The sequence below is a fragment of the Castor canadensis genome, chromosome 11 (genome assembly GCF_047511655.1).
Source record: "Castor canadensis chromosome 11, mCasCan1.hap1v2, whole genome shotgun sequence".
NCBI classification, from domain to species: Eukaryota; Metazoa; Chordata; class Mammalia; order Rodentia; family Castoridae; genus Castor; species Castor canadensis.
Window position 1 is genome coordinate 35958535 of NC_133396.1, and position 22537 is coordinate 35981071.

The 22537-nt window shown below is 35.9% G+C and overlaps 1 protein-coding gene and 1 non-coding gene across 14 annotated transcripts in view; one reads left to right on the plus strand and one right to left on the minus strand.

Moving 5' to 3' along the window:
* Positions 1-22537, minus strand: part of Bcas3 (BCAS3 microtubule associated cell migration factor) — a 502679-nt gene that overhangs the window by 275350 nt on the left and 204792 nt on the right. For all 13 annotated transcript variants that reach the window (XM_074046239.1, XM_074046241.1, XM_074046245.1 and 10 more), the window contains 3 exons: positions 17342-17466; positions 11301-11466; positions 9302-9402 (listed from right to left, as the gene is read on the minus strand). In XM_074046239.1, coding sequence (XP_073902340.1) covers positions 9302-9402; positions 11301-11466; positions 17342-17466 — 392 coding nt within the window. The remainder of the gene's footprint in view (positions 1-9301; positions 9403-11300; positions 11467-17341; positions 17467-22537) is intronic.
* Positions 1040-1170, plus strand: LOC141414486 (small nucleolar RNA SNORA51). Its single transcript, XR_012439513.1, has one exon. It is a non-coding gene; the product is annotated as a small nucleolar RNA SNORA51 (small nucleolar RNA).

Here is a 22537-nt window from a genome sequence, read left to right on the forward strand (position 1 = left end):
GTCTAATCTTTTCTCTCATATTACTGCAAATCTACATATTCAGACAAAAATACTATAATGTGATCAAGCAATTAGTTGTGTTGATCCGAAGTCATAATATAAAGAGCACACAACCATTCAACGAAATTTCACATGTAGTAAAAGCCATAAACAAATTATGTTGGCTCACTACCTTACATTCTTTATAATACCCCTGAGCAATAAAGAAATTTCATTTAAGAAAGTATTGGTTTGTTGGTTTCGTATTTAAAGATATGAATGACATAACCATACATAAGCCACTAGTGAAAAGTCTAGAGAAACAACAGAAGAAAAAGCTAGTGAACCACCAAATTCCCTACAAAATCACAGCTCGAACCCCAGTTCAAGGGGACAGTTATAGATGTTCTTTAAGTGGTCATAAAATGTAAAGAAAACACTAGAGGCTGTGGAGGGGGCAGAGTAAGAGGAAGAAGAAGAGATACTGATAGTACAAAGGCAACAAAAGAACTACAGTGCTTCTTGTCTCTCCTCCAAACTCCACAAAATCATATGGTCAAAAGTCTCCTATCATACAACAAGAAAAAGGAGAATAGATTCAAGTTAGAGTGCCACAATCACTGGATTGGTTACCTTCAGCAATAAAGATCATAAGAAAAATATGGTTGTTTTTGGTTTTGGGCTTTGTTTTGAAAGGGAAATAGGGAGAGAAAGTCAGTAATAATGAAAGCATATACAACAAAGGAAAATTAAATCCTTTAACAAATGAATAGTCCCTATTCAAGAAACAAAAATAATAAATTAAATATGTACCCTTAATCAGTATTGGGCTAAAAAAGGCTGCAATATAAAGACATGAGACTATTATTTAAAGATAGTGAGTATTAAAAGGTCTAGGAAAAACCAAAGTCATATATGCATTAATTTTTTTTCTCAGTGCTGGGGATTGAAACCAGAGCCTCAAACATGCTAAGAATGTGCTGTAGTACTGATCTATACTACTAGTCCCGATGCTTTAATTTGAAGGAAGAAGAAATTTCTACTAGTTATTCAAGAAATAAGCCTCCTGGTGCTTAGCGCAGGCTGTGTTTTTACACTGACTACATAGAAAGAGTAGGAAAAGTAAACCTACCCCTATACACCTCAGTCCAGGCCCTGTGCCTGGTCTGTATTGTAAATGGGGAGATATGGGGTGGGGAAAAAAGAAGAGATAAAGAACAGTATGAAAATACTGCTTAAAATGTATAAGGGATATACCTTTTCTATGAACAATAGTGATTTCCTTTAATTTCACTATTTTATAATCAGGAATTATTAGCAAAATATGAAAAATATTGTCACTACATAAAAAGATGAAAAGTAACAAGATACTGACCTTCAGTTCTGGTATCTAAACTGCTTATTTCCTTCTATTTTAATCTGACACAGATCTACATTTTTAGGAGGCAACCTATGGCATCACTCATAGGTTTGGGTCATCCAAACTCTCAAGGATTTGTAATTGCACAACTGTAGAAAGCAATGACTAATTAAAGGTAACATGTAAAGTAAGAAAGATTCATTCAGTTCTAGAGTTCCGGTTTCCTAAATAAAGGTTTGATATATATAAAGCTATTTGGGACAAATTTGAAGGCTATTTTGGAAATAATACCAAAATGCAAGCAGAAGATGTACAAAGAGATGCATAATTGAGAACGGAGCAAACAGGCTGACATATAGGTCTTCCTTGATAGTTTCAGAACATGAAACAGTTTTTACACAGGAGAAAAATTTTAAATTATTTAAAGGATAGTAGCTAAGAGCACATGTTCTATTAATAGCAAAGAGGTGTAGATACACATATAAGTAACACTACTATGAAGAAGAGACTTTTGTTTTAGCAAAATCCATATTGATATGATTATATTTCCTATAGTTGAGAGCAGCTATAATTAATGGGTTTCCCTCCTTCTCTTAATGCAGCCATTTGTCAATTCAAATACAGAATGGCCAATCAATTTTGATGTATTTAGTAACCAATTTGTCAAACGAAGCTATAATCCAGTTAATATATTAATTCTCATCATGCAGAGAGTAGTAACAACTGTTAGGTTTTCTATAACTGGTTTGGAGAAAAAAATCTGTGCTTTGACTCAATGGTGAGTGTTTTGGAAATAATACCTCTGTGTCCATCTGAGATCATACATATCATGTAATAGGAAATACTAGCTTGTTCTAACAAAACACTTAGGTCTAACAGATAAAGTGACTATTTATTTATTATAATAACCTATTTTACTGAATCCTGTGTCTTATACATATTTTTACAAACCAGTATATATGACAATAAATACAAAATAGATTATGCAGGAAGAGGGCTTTATTAACATAAAATGTGCATTTTAAACCAACTTTATAAAAGAGATTTTATATATCAAAGAATTTTAAATAGTATGAATTCAAATTTAAACTCTCAATGTTTCTTCATATGGCTTGCTGAAGAAGTGGTTCTGAATCTTTTTTTTTCCTGTCCCAACATACTTCAGGTAAATGACTGACACATATCATGGATAATACAGACACTAAATAAAGGCCACACAGCTAGTTATTGATACAATTAACTATTGAAAGGCTCCCTTTAAATACATTCCATGTAACATTCTGGATATGACAATTTTATCTGTCTGTCTACCTATTTATCTGCCACGAATCATTATTCATTCTCCCTCTTTTCCTTTGTCTACCTACAGATTGGGAGCTAGAGACAGAACAACTAGGCATGCAGACCTTTCTGTCAGTGATACAAATTTATGCCACAAAACAAACCTAGACTCTGGTGCCAAAAAGGAAGGGTGAGACCATTTTCCAAGTTCTTCAGTGGGAGATGTAGTCACTAGCAGTTGGGGCAGAGAGGAGGGCTAGAAGACAGGATTTTAACATGTCACAACCTCAAGATTCCTGGACAACACTTTCCAAAGACGATGGCTATGTGCATTCACCCTATCAGTATATATGGGTTCACATGGCCCATTTGTGAACCATGTAAAAGCAAGGAAAAAACAATTTGTCAGATTGATTTGGCACAAGGCTGTGTATTTATTTAAAAACCTATAATGTATACTAGTTCTCCAGACTACCAGACGTCCCATTGTTTTATGTCTGCTGAGAAAGGTGCCCTATGTGTCAGAAAAGCACACTGAATATTTTTCAATGACCCAGGGGGCAGAGGTCACTTATTATAAATGGATAATGAGACCTAATGCAGTGCTCTGAGTATGCACAAAGAAAGGGTCTATCCATAGCCCCTGGTGGATTGGTCATTCAGGCTTTTATTTCCTCTGTACACTTAATGGAGACAAACAATTGACAGAAATTCTATAGAGAAAGCTGAAACTGAGAGAAACTACTGTATTTGAAGTCCGATAGACACATACGAATAATGACCCTGAAATGGCGCCAGAACTCCCGTTACCACTAACATAGCAGACAGCTGTAGCATTCCCCCTAAATTCCCATTAAGTCATTTATTAGCAATTAACCTTACTGATGGAAGTGATGGCACATCAAACCATCAACTCTTGCCAATACCAACCAATTACATTATTGCAGGTAAGCAGAGACAGATCCTTCTATTTCAGTCCTTATTTTTGGAGAAAAGTACAAAAAGATATTATGTGTACCCTACATCCTCTATCCCCACTACCCAAACTGTCAAAGCACACAATCAGTAACAGCAATATCTGAGAATCTTACACATGAGTGGACTAGAGTAAAAGATGTCACATGTAGAGGTACCTAAGGCCTACAGACTTTTAGTCAATAGACTTTCTTCTCCTAGTGAAATTGTCCAACCCAATGCAATAACTATTACTAGCATCAATGAAAAAATGCCTATTCTTAACTGCACCTGAAAAATAGGTCATAAAACAATCTGAAGGGACAAGACACAAATACACATATAATTTGTAAAATTAAGAAAGACATTTAAAAATAAAAAGAAACCCATTATACATACCCTCCTTCTGTTTCATTTTAGAAACAATAATGAAAGAAAGGTGGTTTATGTGAACAAAATTTATTTCATAGGTCTAAAGATGTCTGTAAAGACATTGGAAAAAATGTGTATCCCATAAATACAAAGGGTAATTTAATTCAAAGATTCAAGTCCATCTTTTATAAAACTTGCAAGATAGTTGATGATACTTCATTTAACTATTCAACACTATTTCATGAAGTAAGAATCTTCAATTTCATAATGTTCACCCAAGTTATATAACACACATATGGCTAAAATCAGTGTCTATAAGTCGTGAATATTTAGTTTCTTGCAGAAAAACATTTCGCTAAAATAATCTTCCTATGGAATAGCATATTCCAATTATTAAGTTTCAGTATAAATAAGTGAAACCATCAAATATACTTCAAACTTCAGTGGTTTCTTAACTAGATCAGATAGTCAAACTGGATACAGGAGTATGACACACCCTATAACCAACAATGGACTATAAATACTCTTTAAATAAGTCCTACATTACAAGTTTCCTCTACAATAGAAAAACATTTCTTCCTTCCCCTTCCACTTCTGCCCACTCTTGGGCAAATATTTGTTAAGGACAATGCAAGGAAATATTGCTGAGTACTGTCGTATTTGGTACATGCCACAACAGCAATGCAACCCAGGATGTTAGGTTAATCACTGCATCTTTAATGGCTTCTCCATAGCACTGAAAACATCATAGAGGGTAGCAGGGGGACCTGCAATGTGTATGGAACACATTACCAATGGCACACAAAGCCAGGAAAACAATAGTAGGACGGTAAAATGTCTAAAAGGACTTCCACCTATGGCAAACGTGATTTAGTATTAGATGAAAAGCATCGGTTCTTGCATCTCAGGATGGCATGTGGACAGCTGGCAGGACAAAATATAGTTGGTAGTAACCAAGATTCCACAAATCTACCCAGCTATTCAAAAGAAACCTGCAACACTTAGTTCACTTTAGCATAATGAAAACTAAGATTTTGTCAAAATTAACACTATTATAGGCTGGTGGGGTGGCTCAAGTGGTAGAGTGCCTGCCTAGCAAGCATGAGGCAAACCCCAGTACTGCCAAAACAAAAACAAAAACAAAAAACCACTATGACGTCTACTTAGACTTTTTAGGATGATTAATTCAATTTTCCCTATTCTAATCCTCAAACTGATGAATTCCTTGATCCACTTCTCTAATCTTTACTCTTGAGTCACTTGCATTTATTTGTTATTTGCTGCCTTCTAACACATGATACTGTGTATAGGGTTCCACAATTTTCTATATGGTCAAACAAGCATATGCAGAAGGAAATGGAAGTTATTTAAAAATAACGAAATGGAATTTCTAGAGAAGAAAATATGATATCTGAAATGAAAAATATGTTGAATGAAATTAATAGCAAAGAACAGAATAATTGATATACTTAAAGACTCAGAAATTTCTATACAAAATCAAACTCAGACAGGAAAATAGTACTGACAGAAACTGAATGATGATTTAGTGAGCTAGTAAAGTACCAAGTGGTCACCACAAACATAATTGGAGTTCAAAGGAGAGAAATGAGAGCCAGAAAAAGTATTTAAATATATAACTGGATAAAAGTAGGCAATTCAGGCCTGTAATCCTAGCTACTTGCTAGGCAAGAACTCTATCACTTGAGCCACACCACCAGCCCTTTTTGCTTTAGGTCACTTTTTTTGCCAGGGGCCAGCCTTGGATGCCATCCTCCTACCTATGCTATAATCTCTTAATAAAATATTCCCCAAATTTTTATGTCCAAGGGAAAATATATTTTGGCTTATATATTCTTGACTTTTGCCTATACAGAGCTAAACAGCAAAATTACATTGCCATTGGTACATTACCTTTTCTACTAGGTTGAGCCATACAAAACTGCTGGTATTAGACTTGGTAACATATTAAAAATGGTAATTTTGTAAGGTACAACAGAACAACAAGGAAGTTATCTCTGCCTCTATTGTGATCTCTGGGTGTACCATTCCAGAATGAACCCCATCTATGATATCCCAAATTCTTCAGTAAATACCAACATTAACTCTATTAATCAACTTGTAGGGTCTTTATAGGGTTGAAGGGGAGAGCAGATCCCTTGCTAAACATCCTGCTCTGCTACTCTCTTCTCCCGCAAAGTATTTTTCCTATCTCTATTTACATCTTTCCTTGCCTATTATTATTATAATTACTAAGTTTGTATAAGTCAGCCTCACTTGATCCATAGATCCAAATTTTAAAAAAGAAAATGCTTACAATGTTTGAGAAGTTTGTATGAGAACTCAAGAGTTCTCTATAAGATGATATTTGAAAGAAATTTTTTTTATTTTTTGGCATAAGAGATTTAATTTTTTTATTGTTGTTGTGCAGGGGGTACATTGGGACATTTACAAAAGTTCTTAGAATATATCCTAGTTGAATTCACCTACTCTATCATTCCCCTTTACCCCCTCCCCCCATTCCTGGAATAGTTTCATCAGGTCTCATTTTTCCATTTACATACATGTGTGCATAGTATTTCCATCACATTTACCCCCTTCAAGAGGTTTACTGAGATCTTCAAGTTGGGAAATAAAGGCTGATCTACCTATCTAATCTGTTTTTGGGGGAGTTGGACTGGAGTTTGAACTCAGACTTTGAGTTTGCAAAGCAAGTGTTCTATCACTTGAGCCATACCTCAAGTCCATTTTATTCTGGTTATTTTGGAGATGGGGCTTGGAGAACTGTTTCCCTAGGCTGGCCTCAAATCATGGTGGTCCTGATTTCAGCCTCCCAAGTAGCTAGGATTGCAGGTGTGAGCCACTGGCGCCCAGTTAGTTGCTTTTTTTTTGGACTATTTGCCCATGCTGGCCTCAAATTTGCAATCTTTCTTCCTCTGCCTCTCAAATGCAGGGACTGCAGATGTGATAGCTTTATCTAAGAAAACCTGACTTTAAAATCCAGGCTAATTCTGTATGTCTCCTCTCACTGTAAAATAACAATACAATAATCACAGAATTATTTGTCTCTTAGATATTATTTTACATATTAAGTGAACAGTAACATTTTATAAAGTAAGAGAAAAAATGACAACTACTACTTAAATAATACAAAATGATCAGAATTACAGTTACAATATGTATTTTGTTATTGATGCTGATAGAATCAATAACAAAAGGATTAATGAACTTTAGTAAGGTCCCAGAAGCCTATTACTTGAAAATAAGTACTTCTGAAATAAAAACAAAAGCATATAACGATGCTTAAGTGTATATATTGTAGTGTATCTTTTAAAGACACTTGCACCATTAAATTCATCAGAATACTTTTATAAGATTATTATAACTGAAATTTAACATCAATCTGGTTGACATGTGATTTAGAAGTGGAACCCAGGCTTTTGCAGATGCCACTGCATCTAGAATTCAAAGGACTTACATGTGTTATATTTCATGTTTTAAATAAAAACCATAGACTCATCAGTGGCTACTTTCATTCAAATTCAAATTTCATTCCGTAATTCTTCTCATCCAAGTCTTCCCCATCTCATAGGTCTGACTTGTCTTCAGTAATAGAGCCTTAATTAAAATGCTCACCAGCCTCACTAGCCTCCATTCCCTTCCTCTGAACCTCTGCTGCAAGGCTGCCAGCAGAGCAAGCTTCCTAAAATGTAATTCTGGGGACTGGGGTTGTAACTCAATAGTAGAGTGCACATCTGGTATGTGTAAGCACTCCACCTCGGTTCGATCCCCAATGTGGTCAAAAACAAATAAACAACAATTCTGATGTGGTCAGTCCTATAACTGAAAACATTTGATGACTTGCTATCACCAATAGTGAGGTTCTTAAATTACACACCTTGGAACTGTTATTAAATTGGACAATGAATGGTGTTTAGGGCAGCTCAAATCAAGTAATGTCACCAGTTTAATCACCAGAATGAAAAAATTAAAAGATGTGGTGCTTTTTTCCCCCTACATTTTCTTAAGTATTTTGAACTTGTCACTGTTTCTCAACAAAATCTAATATTAACTCTGTAACAGGCAACTCTAAGTCAATTGGTTATTTCTGCCCATTTATGAAAGGTATTGGGAAAATGTGCTAAGGATTTTTCTTTGATATCATATATGTCTCATGTTTTATCTAGTTCATATGATAGTTAAATATATGCTTTTAAAAACTTAGAGACTAACAACTTCTATCCACTCTGCTCTCCACTGATATACCTATCCCATTTTATTTAACTCATTTTTCAAAAGACTGTCTCCAGATTAGACAGTCAATTGACTGAGGACAGAGACAACATACTACTGACCTTTAAACCACAAGTGCCTGACACATTACAAGTACTTGAGTATGTGATAGAACAAGCAGAGTTCAAAACTATTAGAGAGCAAGGCAACCAACTATTCAGTTCTGGTGTTTCATAACTGTAGGGCAAAGCCTATAAAATTTTTTCCATTCCATTACAGCATGTAACACATTGTGAAAATGAAATAAAAGATCTAGAATGATTTTAATTCCTACTTTATAATTACTAGGCAAGGTAATAAGTTGAATACAACAAAATTCTATTAAATGCATGTCAATGTTGATTTTTAGAAAGTTACTTAAAAAATGCAGGACTCTAGAGCCATCACATCAAACCAGCACTCAGACCATTCTACAAAACTGAATTATAATTGTAAAGAACTTTTAATTCTGTAAACACAAACTGAATAATAAATATTAAATTGTCTTTTCATGCTTGCTATATAAAAAAAGGTCTGGGTTTCTAGTTTGACAAACTCTGTCATGTCTCTACAAATGTGAAAGAAAACAAACAAAAAATTAGGTCACTGGTACAGCAGTGTGCACAAGGCCCTGGGTACAAACCCCAACACTGCAAAACAAACAAACAAACAAACAAACACAAAACCATAAAGGAGTTAAAAATCATTACTTAGTTATTCCAAGTAAAAATTCCACAAAAAAAAAACCCATGCCGACATAGTTCTCATGATGAAAAGGGATTATTATTATTTTTTAGAAATAGATCCTAAGCATTATGAATCTGTTTGGTATATATTCACATGTGATGAGATTTGTTTTCCAATTTTTGAACCCACCAGATAGTTACAGAGGTGGAATTCATATGCAGGGAAAAGAACAGCCAGAGACACACATGTATTAACTATATTATTTGCCTCAGTCTGAGTATTTACAGACTATGGCTTATGGACCCATAATAGTATGTATCCTCTAAAATTCAGCATTTTAAGACAAAAATCTGAAAAGACCACATGGAAGAAAAAAATCCAACCATTAAAACTACTTACGGCCAGCAAGCAGGAACTGGTAATATTGCACTGCATCTGCAGCAAGTAGCAGAGGGTGGTTTGCATTAAATGGTGGCTGCAATTCATTCCATTGAGGTGTTCTAAGGAAACAGCAGAAGAATATTAATATTTAAGCTTAGTAGATGGGATGTAAATCACCAAGACTGTCATCACTTATAGACACTGATATAAACTCACACTACTTTTGTAATCATTAAAATGAATATGCTGAAACCAGAAACACAAGGCCAAGTACTTTAAAAGAATAAAAAGGTGGCAATGTGTCATACAAATAACATGAAGCCAATATAAGACTCTTCAACAGGACAGAAAAGACATCCAAAAGACAAAATAGAGAGGAAGGAGAGAAGTCGAATGCCACAAATACATAGTTCTAATATTAAGTAATTTTTGAGTAGTATTAGACATGTCTAGTCTTAAAATAGGTATACATTTTGACAAGAAATGTAGCAGGTAAAAGTGGTTTTAAAAAGCTGTGTAAATGGATTATGTATTATAGATCTAATTAGCATCTGAGTTCCAAAATAAGGCAGTTTTTCAATAATGATACTGCAGTAATTTCAATTAGATCTGCCCAAGTTTAAATAAGCTTGATAAATCAGCTATTGATCAGATCAATCAAGCACAGTAGAGTAGGAGTAAAGAATGCTGGAGCCTCTAAAAATCAATAAAAGAATATTTTAAAATGTCAAAGGAGAGGAGTCATTTTCATATCCATTTTTGTCTGTTTCCTTCCATACATGTCTGGAGTGATTTCTCCTCCCATGGACAATGTACTATTGAGCAGGTTTTATTCCAGGTTTCATTTATTCCTCTTTGTACCATCTCATAAAGACTCTAATCATTACGCACTTTAGAAATGGATTCTGGTTCTCAGTAAACTTTCTACAGTGTCTAACCACTGCATGTGGGCAATCACTTTAAAGAAAAACTTCAAATCTACTCATATTAGTTTCCATTCCCCTTATTGGCCATCTCAATGCTGTTCACTATTTTCAGTGAGCATGAGTCTGAAATAAGCACAACCCTAAGCAAAGATAACACAAAGAAGCAAGAGAAAGCACTCTTAAATTAAACACATATGTCCACACAAAAATTTGATTTCGAATGTTTTCAGCAATATTAACATAGTTAAAAGTGGAAATGGCCAGGCACTAGTAGCTCACGCCTATAATCCTAGCATTCAGAGGGCAAAGATCAAGAGGATTCTGGATCAAAGCCAGCCCAAGCAAATAGTTCATGAGACCCTATCTCAAAACAAAACAAAAACCCTTCACAAAAAAGGGCTGGTGGAGTGGCTCAAGGTGAAGGTCCTGAGTTCAAACCCCTGTCTGCAAAAAAAAGGGGTCGGGGGGATGTGTACTAGCTAATGACCAGATGAAAAACATGATATATGTCCATATAATGGACTACAATGTGGCTATAAAAAGGAATGAGGTTCTGATACATGGCAGCGACATCGATGGAGATTGAAAATATGCTAAATGGGAGAAGCCAGACATGAAAGGTAATCTATGATTCTATTTTGAAAAGACTAGAGAAGGCAAATCCACTGACAGAAAGGGAATTGGTGGCTAACTGGAGTTAAGGGTTAGAGAGAAATGGAAAGTGACTGTTACAGGATTTTTTTATGTGGTGGTGAAAACAGATTGTAGTGATGGGTGCACAACTCATTTTTGTGGTTGAATTTTATTGTATGTGAAATATGCCAAATGAAAAAGTAATAAGCCAGACAAAAAAGTGCAAATTATGTGATCTTATTAATATAAAATTCTAGGGGCAAAACAGAAAACTATAAATGAAAGCAAACAACATACATTTGTGGATGAACACACTTACTATGTTAGTTGTGATAATGATTTCATAGCTCTATGCCTAAGTCCAACTTTCTCAGATGATATATTTTTAATCTTTCATACCTCAATAAGAAAGGAAGGAGGATGGATGGAAATAAGAGAGGGAGGGAGAGAGGGAATACCTCACTAGAGTCCAGCTGGCCCGAGGTGATGTCATCATCTCCAGGGGAGTGTCATCACTTATCTTGGGAGCAGTGCTGAGGGGTCGGGGCTCCATCATGTGCTCCACTAAGGTCCCATAGCAACTGATAATGTAGAGAGATTCAACTAAAACTTGCTTGGACTGATCTAAAAATAAAGAAACAGACATGGATGTATGAGGATGGCATAAAAAGAAGACAGCATAATTTTTACATGTTATTGACCTTGTCAGTCTACTCCTGAGCCTGCTGAGGGAAAAAAAAGGAACACAACTTTGTCATATGGTGCCTGCTCATTATTTGAAGACTGTCTTTTATAAGTAGATGCCAAAGAATGAAAAATCTATACAGTATGACAATATTGTAAAATATGAAGTAATTTATTTCAAGAATAATATAAATATGTTCAAAATTCTAATAGTGATAAACATTATTTCATAATATTTTATATTTCTCTACTATGTAGTTTGTCCCACATAATGAAGAACGAATGAAATCACATGAGATAGTTAAGAACTGACTGACAAGAGAAATCTATATTCTAAGATTCGCTTATACTGGATATACCAACTCACCTTCATGAAAGGCTACTTATATGCCTAAATCAGTCTTACAGTTCATTTGCTTTTGCTCAAAGAACATAAATTTAAAACTTAAATTTCCAGATCAAAACAAACCACACCCCCCATACACAATATGTCAATGTATGTTCATCAATTAAAACAAATGCACCACTCTGATGGGGAATGCTGATACAGAGTGAGGATACTGTGTGACACAGAGTTATATGGGAAGTCTCTGTACCTTTCAATTTTGCAGTGAATGTGAAACTACTAGAAAAAGTCTCTCCTCACAACACATCAAAAAGATCATTCACCACGACCAAGTAGGCTTCATCCCAGGAATACAGGGGTGGTTCAACATATGAAAATCAATAAACGTAATAAACCACATTAACAGAAGCAAAGACAAAAACCACTTGATCGTCTCAATAGATACAGAAAAAGCCTTTGATAAGATCCAACACCATTTCATGATAAAAGCTCTAAGAAAACTAAGAATAGAAGGAAAGTACCTCAACATCATAAAAGCTATATATGACAAACCTATAGCCAGCATTATACTTAATGGAGAAAAACTGAAACCATTCCCTCTAAAATCAGGAACGAGACAAGAATGCCCACTATCTCCACTCCTATTCAACATAGTACTGGAATTCCTAGCCAGAGCAATTAGGCAAGAAGAAGGAATAAAAGGAATACAAATAGGTAAAGAAATTGTCGAAATACCCCTATTTGCAGACGATATGATCCTATACCTTAAAGACCCAAAAAACTCTACTCAAAAGCTCCTAGATACCATCAATAGCTACAGCAAGGTAGCAGGATAAAAAATCAGCATAGAAGAATCATTAGCATTTCTATATACTAATAATGAACAAACTGAGAAAGAATATATGAAAACAATTCCATTTATAAAAGCCTCAAAAAAATCAAATACCTAGGTGTAAACTTAACAAAGGATGTGAACGACCTCTACAAGGAAAACTATAAACTTCTGAAGAAAGAGATTGAGGAAGACTATAGAAAGTGGAGAGATCTCCCATGCTCATGGATTGGTAGAATCACATAGTAAAAATGTCTATACTCCCAAAAGTAACCTACATGTTTAATGCAATTCCCATCAAAATCCAAATGACATTCATCAAAGACATTGAAAAATCTACTGTTAAATTTACATGGAAACACAAGAGGCCACAAATAGCCAAGGCAATACTCAGTCAAAAGAACAATGCAGGAGGTATCACAATACCTGACTTCAAACTATATTACAAAGCAATAACAATAAAAACAGCATGGTACTGGCACAAAAACAGACATGAAGACCAGTGGAACAGAACAGATGATCCGGATATGAAGCCACACAACTATAACCAACTTGTCTTTGACAAAGGAGCTAAAAATATACGATGGAGAAAAGACAGTCTCTTCAACAAAAACTGCTGGGAAAACTGGTTAGCAGTCTGCAAAAAACTGAAACTAGATCCATGTTTATCACCTTATACCAATATTACCTCAAAATGGATCAAGGATCTTAACATCAGAACCCAAACTCTAAAGTTGATACAGGAAAGAGTAGGAAATACTCTGGAATTAATAGGTATAGGCAAGAACTTTCTCAATGGAACCCCAGCAGCTCAGCAAATAAGAGATAGCATAGATAAATGGGACTTCATAAAACTAAAAAGCTTCTGCTCAACAAAACAAATGGTCTCTAAACTGAAGAGACCACCCACAGAGTGGGAGAAAATATTTGCCAGCTACACATCAAAGGACTGATAACCATAACATATAGGGAACTCAAAAAACTATATTCTCCCAAAATTAATGAACCAATAAAGAAATGGGTAAGTGAACTAAACAGAACTTTCTCAAAAGAAGAAATTCAAATGGCCAAAAAACACATGAAAAAATGCTCACCATCTCTAGCAATGAAGGAAATGCAAATTAAAGCCACACTAAGAGTCCACCTCACCCCTGTTAGAATAGCCATCATTAGTAATACCAATAACAACAGGTGTTGGCGAGGATGCGGGCAAAAAGGAACCCTCTTACACTGTTGGTGGGAATGTAAACTAGTACAACCACTCTGGAAAAAAATTTGGAGGCTTCTTAAAAATCTAAACATTGATCTACCATATGATCCAGCAATACCACTCCTGGGGATATAACCAAAACAATGTGACACAGGTTACTCCAGAAGCACCTGCACACCCATGTTTATTACAGCACTATTCACAAGATGCACCACCACTGACGAATGGATTAAGAAAATGTGGTATTTATATACAATGGAATTTTATGCAGCCATGAAGAAGAATGAAATGTTATCATTCGCAGGTAAATGGATGGAACTTGTGAACCTGAGTGAGGTTAGCCAGGCTCAGAAGACCAAAAATTGTATGTTCTCCCTCATATTCGGACATTAGATCAAGGGCAAACACAACAAGGGGATTGGACTTTGAGCACATGATAAAAGCGAGAGCACACAAGGGAGGGGTGAGGATAGGTAAGACACCTAAAAAATTAGCTAGCATTTGTTGCCCTCAACACAGAGAAACTAAAGCAGATACCTTAAAAGCAACTGAGGCCAATAGGAAAAGGGGACCAGGAACTAGAGAAAAGGTTACATCAAGAAGAATTAACCTAGAAGGTAACACCCACGCACAGGAAATCAATGTGAGTCAATGCCCTGTATAGCTATCCTTATCTTAACCAGCAAAAACCCTTGTTCCTTCCTATTATTGCTTATACTCTCTCTACAACAAGATTAGAAATAAGGGCAAAATAGTTTCTGCTGGGTATTGGGGGGGGGAGAGGGAGGGGGCGGAGTGGGTGGAAAGGGAGGGGGTGGGGGCAGGGGGGAGAAACGAACCAAGCCTTGTATGCACATATGAATAATAAAAGAAAAATGAAAAAAAAAAAAAGAAGAATTAACCTAGAAGGTAACACACACACACACACAGGAAATTAATGTGAGTCAACTCCCTGCATAGCTATCCTTATCTCAACTAGCAAAAACACTTGTTCCTTTCTATTATTGCTTATACTCTCTCAACAAAATTAGAGATAAGGGCAAAATAGTTTCTGCCAGGTAGCGAGGGTGTGGGGGGGGGGGAGGGAGAGGGTGGAGTGGGTGGTAAGAGAGGGGGTGGGGGGGACAGGGGAGTAATGACCCAAGCCTTGTATGCACATATGAATAATAAAACAAAAAAATGTGGTATTTATATACAATGGAATTTTATGCAGCCATGAAGAAGAACGAAATGTTATCATTCGCTGGTAAATGGATGGAATTGGAGAACATCATTCTGAGTGAGGTTAGCCAGGCTCAGAAGACCAAAAATCGGATGTTCTCCCTCATATGCGGACATTAGATCGAGGGCAAACACAACAAGGAGATTGGACTCTGATCACAAGATAAAGCGAGAACACACAAGGAAGGTAGGAGGATAGGTAAGACACTCAAAAAACTCCCTCAACGCAGAGAAACTAAAGCAGATACTTTAAAGCAAGTGAGGCCAATAGGAGAAGGGGACCAGGAACTAGAGAAAAGGTTAGTTCGAGAAGAATTTACTTAGAAAGTAACACACATGTACAGGAAATCAATACGAGTCAACTCCCTGTATAGCTATCCTTATCTCAACTAGTAAAAACCTTTGTTCCTTTCTATTATTGCTTATACTCTCTCTTCAACAAAATTAGACATAAGGGCAAAATAGTTTCTGCCTGGTAGCGAGGGGTTAGGGTGGGTAAGGGAGGGAGGCGGGGGAATAGGAGGGGGAGGGAAGCGGGGAGAAATGATCTTAGTTCATTTCTCTCAAGGGTATATGAAGGCCAGCCATACTTTGAGAAGTCAGGTGCTTGAATAAGGATCTAAACAAATGACTTTATAGGGAGTACACATGTACTCACTGCCAAAACAGGTTTACAGCTCAATCTCAGGTTTTACAGTAAACCAAGGAGCATACAAAAAAAAAAAAATCACTCATGAATGCTGGGTGGGTCATCTTATCTCTGTGTCAGACGAATCAATTACAGCTGATTTGAGAAAATGGCTAATGACCAGTCAGTGGGACAAAAAGGAGTAGCAAGTTAAAAGGGTAATTAGAACAGAAGGGAGAAGCATTTGAAATTGAGCTTCACAGAAGTTTTAACTAGTAGTAACAAAAAGGCCTTTTGATACCATCAGTAAACCAAAGGAGGTAACAAAATTAAAGATGGGATAAGGAAATGGAAGGCTTGCATACTTTGCAGTATCCTCTCTCATTTAGGTAAGGGACCTGTTGAGCCCAGATCCTATTACTAAGGAAAGGGTCACTGAAAGGCGATAACACTGGAAAGGGTTGATGTCTGACCACCAGTATTAAGCGTAAAGAAAAGCCATTTTGCCAAGAACAATACAGCCTGTGGAACTCACCAGACATCCCCCAGTATTAACCCAGTTTGTGACCTAATTTAGTAAGAAAAAAATCATAACTTAACATTCAAAATTATATACATGGTCTGTGAATGTAGGCATCCTCTTCTATACAAAGACAATAAAAGAATCACATTAAAACATTAATTACACAAGTATTTAAGGTGTCGATCCTAATGATTGAGGCAGTGTTTATATAATTATATAGCAATTATATGAACTCAAAGACACAATGGTAACCACAAAAATTGACCCTTATTTCTCAGTGACAAGGCGGAGGGTTGGAGAGTGTCTGTCTCACAAGCATGAAGCCATGAGTTCTAACACTAGGACTGCCAAAACAAAACAAACAACAAGAAAAAACAATGCAGAGTTGCTGTTTTTTGGTTTTTGCGGGTTTTTTTGGTGGTAACGGAGTTTGAACTCAGGGCCTCACACTTGCTAGGCAGGCGCTCTACCATTTGAGCCACTTCACCAGCCCTTGTTTTTTTTTTTTTAAAGTCAAGATTTAGCATTAGAAAATAAAGGTTTCGGCCAGGCACTAGTGGTTTGCACCTTTAATCGTAGCTACTCAGGAGGCAAAGATCAGGAGGACTATGGTTTGAAGCCAGCCCAGGCAAATAATTAACAAGATCCTATCTTGAAAAAATTCCCATCAAAAAAAGGACTAGTGGAATGGCTCAAGGTGTAGGCCCTGAGTTCAAACCCCATTAACTCCACAAAAAAAAAAAAAAAAAAAAGTGGTGGGGAGAGATGTTATGAAGTAAGTAAAGAATTGACAGCACTGAAATTACTTGTAGGCTGTCATAAACAAAACAAGACAAAATCACTGCATAGGAAACTCATTTCATATGCATGGGAGAGGACAGTTTATCATCTTAACTATGCCTCAGTAGTTAAGGTGAGATATGCTAGTTGACTGGAAAGAAGATAAACAAATTTTTCTTTTTTGTAAAAATTGATACAATGCTACTCTTCCTTTCAATGTCCCCTAAGAAGCAAAAGGATAAATGGTAAGCTTGAACTTCAGTAGAAATACATACCTTTTTCTCTTTTTAGACCTGCATTATTTGAAAACCATGACCTGGATGTCCCAAAGATAGCAGCCACGCAAAACTCTCCGCCCATTGACTTGCTGGGTGAAATTTGTGGAGGTGGTTTAACTTTGCTTAAAAAATAAAATGACAGTAAAAAAATTACCATGATGAAATGACATTCCTCTAGATACAAGGTTTTACTTTAAGTTCCACCCCACATGTTCAAATACTACAAAATGGACATGCATTTTGCCACAATAGTAAGTGATTAAGAAATAAGTAACTGGTGATGTGAGACTGTTCCAGAACAAAATTCAAATTTTATCAAAGTTGCACAGTCTTACCGACAGAGCAACAGACAGAAACGACATTCTTTTTAGGTGTGTGCAATGGCACACCCCTGTGGTTCTAGCTACTTGGGAGGCTGAGGCGGGAGGATCACTTGTGCCCATGACTCCGAGGACATTCTGGGCACCACAGTGAGACCTTCACTTCAAAAAACCTAAGTGAATCTTAAAGCTCTTCTACTAATAAAACGAAGTATCATTTCATTTTGACATATAAGATGGGATTAGCAATACAGGTAAATGGAGACAGCACATATGAAAATGAGATGAGAATAAAGTGAAACTTTGAAAACACTCACAGTAACACTGCCAGGTTGAGGTGTACAGCCTAGAAGAAGAGCCATGACCTGTCGTGATTATATTCATTGATCTTCCTCTTTGTTGTTTCTTTTTCTTCTTGTCTTTAGTAACTGCTATTATGACTTCCTCTTTGACTGCCCTCACATTGTAATATCCCTCTTTCATTTTCTTTCAAATCCTATAGTTTTTGGTACAGGGGTTTTTAACTCAGGGCCTCACACTGCCTAGGCATTTACTTGAGTGACATCCCCAGCTTTGTTGTGTTTTTACTCCTTTTTTTTGGGATAGGGACTTGTGTTTCTGCCCTGGGGCCAGGTTCAGACTGCTGTTTCCCAACCTATCCCATAACTAGGATGACAAGTGTGCACCACTAGGCATGGCTTGCTTGTTGAGATGGGGTCTCACTGCCTTTTGCTTAGGCTGGTCTTCAATGGCGATCCTTCCAATATCTACCTCCCTCCTCACCTTCCCAGTAGCTAGGATTATAGACATGAACCACTGCACTCAACCTTATACCATTATCTTTAAAGAAAGAAACCTGAATTTGAAGCTTAATGCTACCATTTGTTAGTTGTGTAACATTTTTCTTTTTCTTTTTTTTGGGGGGGGGCAGATTCTAACTTTTTGTTAACTTATTTAATGACTCAGAACTCAGACTACTAACATGAAAAATACAAATAGTTATTACTAACTAGTACAGTTAAAGGACATCTTCAAGTCTGCACCATAGTAGTATGACGGGAGCTTCTGAGACTAAATCTAGGGTGGAACTCAACAAACCATACACTTTTAAATAAAAGCCTCCAGAAGATTCTGCTGTATGCTTAAGTTTGAGAAGCACTGCTCTAGAGACAGCAAGTAAAGCTTCCAGGGCAGTGTTCGCCCACGTCACAGTATTCAACAAATATTCCCTCTTTTCTGTATTTTCAAAATATTAGACATTATGTTAGCAATCTCCACTTTCCATTTCTTGTAACACTTGAAACAGACTCTCAGATATCTTGACACCTTCCCTCTAAAAAGTCTGAATTAGATGCTCCAATGATTGGTCCTGTCCTTCCTTTTTGAAACAGATCTATGATGATGCACACTGCTGTATATGAAAAAGCCTGTTTTTCCCATCAGTAATGTTTACTAGACACTTCACAACTTTCCCCAAACAAATCACATCCATGCCTAAAATCTTAACATCAAGCATAATCAAGCCTCCAATAAATGTGGAATAGACATAGTCTTTTAAAAAATGTTTCTGTGAGCTTATGAGTCAGGTTCTATAGTTTCCTCTTCATAACTGCATCTGCCACAACTGCAATACCCACCTCCAGAAAAGAGGCTCCTCCTTGTATCCCACACCTGAACCACATGGGCACCCTCCCCTGCCATCCGGGATCCCTGGCATCACAACTTTTCCCAGTGTAACGTTCTTTGTATATTAGATGTACCTTTCCCCTCAAAGTGCTCCTTTCCATCACTGCACTACTATAACTGAGCTTACGAGTTCCTGTAAGTAGCATCTGTAAGGGCCATCGCTCAATGTTAATCCTTAGGGGTTGAGGAGGATTGGGGAAGAGGAGGGAGGAAACCACCCTAGAATTTCTTGAAAGGGGTTTGCAATTGCGTTGCTATATACTGTTACTAGAATCACCAACACAAAACAAAACAAGTTTCACAGGGACAAATTCAAATTTGCAAGTTACTAGATTAGATTTTTGTTGTTTTAAATCATGATAACAAGTGAATATGCCATTTTTTTAAGAGAAAGAGTTCATCTAAAGCATACATTTAAACAGACTTTTAAAAAGTTGGTACTGGGCCAGATGGCTACTTTTTGAACATAATCATCAAGAGCAGAAAAATCATAGGACATCAATTTAGTCCTTGGACACACAAAAACATATTGTACAGGCTTGTTAGCTCACAGTCTAATAAGTCCATGTGAAAAGCTAAAATCTCTTATACATTTAAAAGGTATACAGAATTCTGTCTTGGAACACAGAAGTATCAACAGAGTGTACTTCACAAACTCATTATTTGTTACACAGTAAGTATTTGTGGCAAAAGTGTGCTTCGTTTATGTAAAAGCTATCGGTTGCTTCTTACATTTTTTCTTTTCTTCTTAATCCTCTGACAAAGATTTAGTCAATCTCATTAGAAAAATTTCAAGTTTAACAAAGAATCAAAAGTTTTCATCCCTAAAGATAACTTGCTACTTACTACATGAAATAGTGCTATATACTGGGGATGGAACATACTAGGTAAACCCACAAATTATTTCTATCATTGATCTACATTTGGAATGATTTTGGTATTTAAGCAAAGTAAAAATGTAAAAATAAGGGAATATGTGTATAAGACATGTAGCAGAATATAAAAGAGAAATAAAGTAATGAGAAGAATGTTAGTAAGAAATTTTTTCTTCTTTTGTTTTTTTTTGGCAGTGTAGTTTGAACTCAGGGCCTCTCACTTGCAACACATGTGCTAGCAAAGCAGATGCTCTACCACTTGAGCCACACACACCTCCAGTCCATTTTGCTCTGGTTATTTTAAAGATGGGGGTCTCTTGAACTATTTGCTAAGGCTGGCATCAAACTGCAATTCTCCTGATCTCAGCATACTGAGTAGCCAGAAATAAGGCATGGGCGTCTGGCACCAGACTAAATGTTTTCTATATGATATATCCAAAGTGCAATTTGCTCCTTATCTTAGAAGTTGTAAGAAGACTGTGCCTAGGAAAGCTTGGTAGAAGCAACATACTACATATGAACTTTCCCACAATGACCCAAAATACTTCTATCAAAAATAATTTTGTCAACAGAAAGATAAATTGAAAATGATACATGTGAATGGAATAGAAAAGAGTTCTGTAAATCATGTGAACTTACAGACAGCTGACCCAACCCTTATATTAGCCATTTTTCTTCTTTCAACATCTTTCTTCTCTGAAAGGGGTCTGTAAACAAATCCCATTAGAGAACATCTGCAAGTTTAAAAAGAATTCTGTCTATGTTTAAAGGACTTTTCTTCATTTAGTGTTTATTTATTCAGCATTGATTTGATGATACAATGATATAAAAATAAAAATAGCATTTCAATTTATATCCGTAGCTAGGAATTCAACTGGATTCATTATGTGGACTCATCCATTTGTGCTAAGATTTTTTTATTTGTTTTGGTGGTACTTGGGATTGAACTCAGAGTCATCCATTTGTCTAGCAAGCACTCTACCACTTGAACTGTATGATTACCCTTAACTTACCCATTTTTTAAATGATTATACATGATAACAAAATATAATGATAGTCCTGATGGACACTCTTCTAGTGATAAACTTCTGTGCTTTACTAACGTTAGTGTTTCATAAATTATCCAAGATTTTTTTAAAACTTGGCTTTGGAGCAAAGCATAAAAGGAAATGAAATGAATTCAACCATATCAGGAAGAATAATAACAAAGTGGTAAATTAAAAAGTAGTTTAACTCTTTGTCATTGCTTCTGACACAAGCTTTAACCATCAAACCATAGAATGTGAGTCGTTTCCACTGCCAAGACATTAGTGTAGTGATATTAACATCCTAGAATTTCAAAAATATTTTGAGAGGAATTGAAGTTCCCCATCTTTCTCTCATTGGCTTTTACTGTATTATGTTATCCACTCAGATTAATGTATTGAATTTCTCTAGCCTGCTTTCTCATCTCCTGCTCATCTTCAAACAGGAGAAATAGAAAGAAAAAGCAAAACCTTCTAGTGTATCTGATGTAAAGATATAGGACAATGACCTTTATCTGTATCCTTTTACTATTTACCATAGGATAGGATGTATGTGGTAAAGCTGTGGATGGCAGGATAGGCAGTGATGTAGCCCAGTCCCTGGTTTAGAAGTACACAGCATAGAAGGAACTGATATGATACAAGCACCATTTCTTTCCTTTTCCAAAGCAAAAGTGAACAGCTAATATTTGAGGGTACATGTAGAACACAATATTAAGAATTCTAAGTAATAATGGCCTTCTATTAAAGAGATAATTTTCTTTAAGCTCCTCTGTGATTAAACTTTTAAAACGATTTTAGAAGTTTTATCTCACTGACCTTTTTATTTTTTTAATGAGACTTAAGCAAGGAAACTAAAAGTATCTTATTTTAAATAACTAAAAATACTAATAACCTACCAACATTTTATCTACTTTATCATAAAGTATTCTTAAAGGTCTAACAGAATTATGTAAGCAGGACATAATAAATATTATCTTTTAAAAGTATAACTAAAATTTTCCTAATCATTGTTAAAATATTCTAAGAGAACGATATTAATCTACAAAAACCATTTTTATTTCAGTCAAGTACTCCTAAAGAGTGGTAACTAAAACATTAAATATAATTTGATATGTAAATGAACCTCAACTAACGTAAATATAATTTATAAGTAAAGGATATTTTCAGATGGACTACCGACTGTCTTTCTCTTGTGTGTATGAGTATTCAAAAACAGCTTAAACATAATACTACATGCATATTACAAGCTTTTTACTTGTTACTTATTTGTAATACTGAAATAAA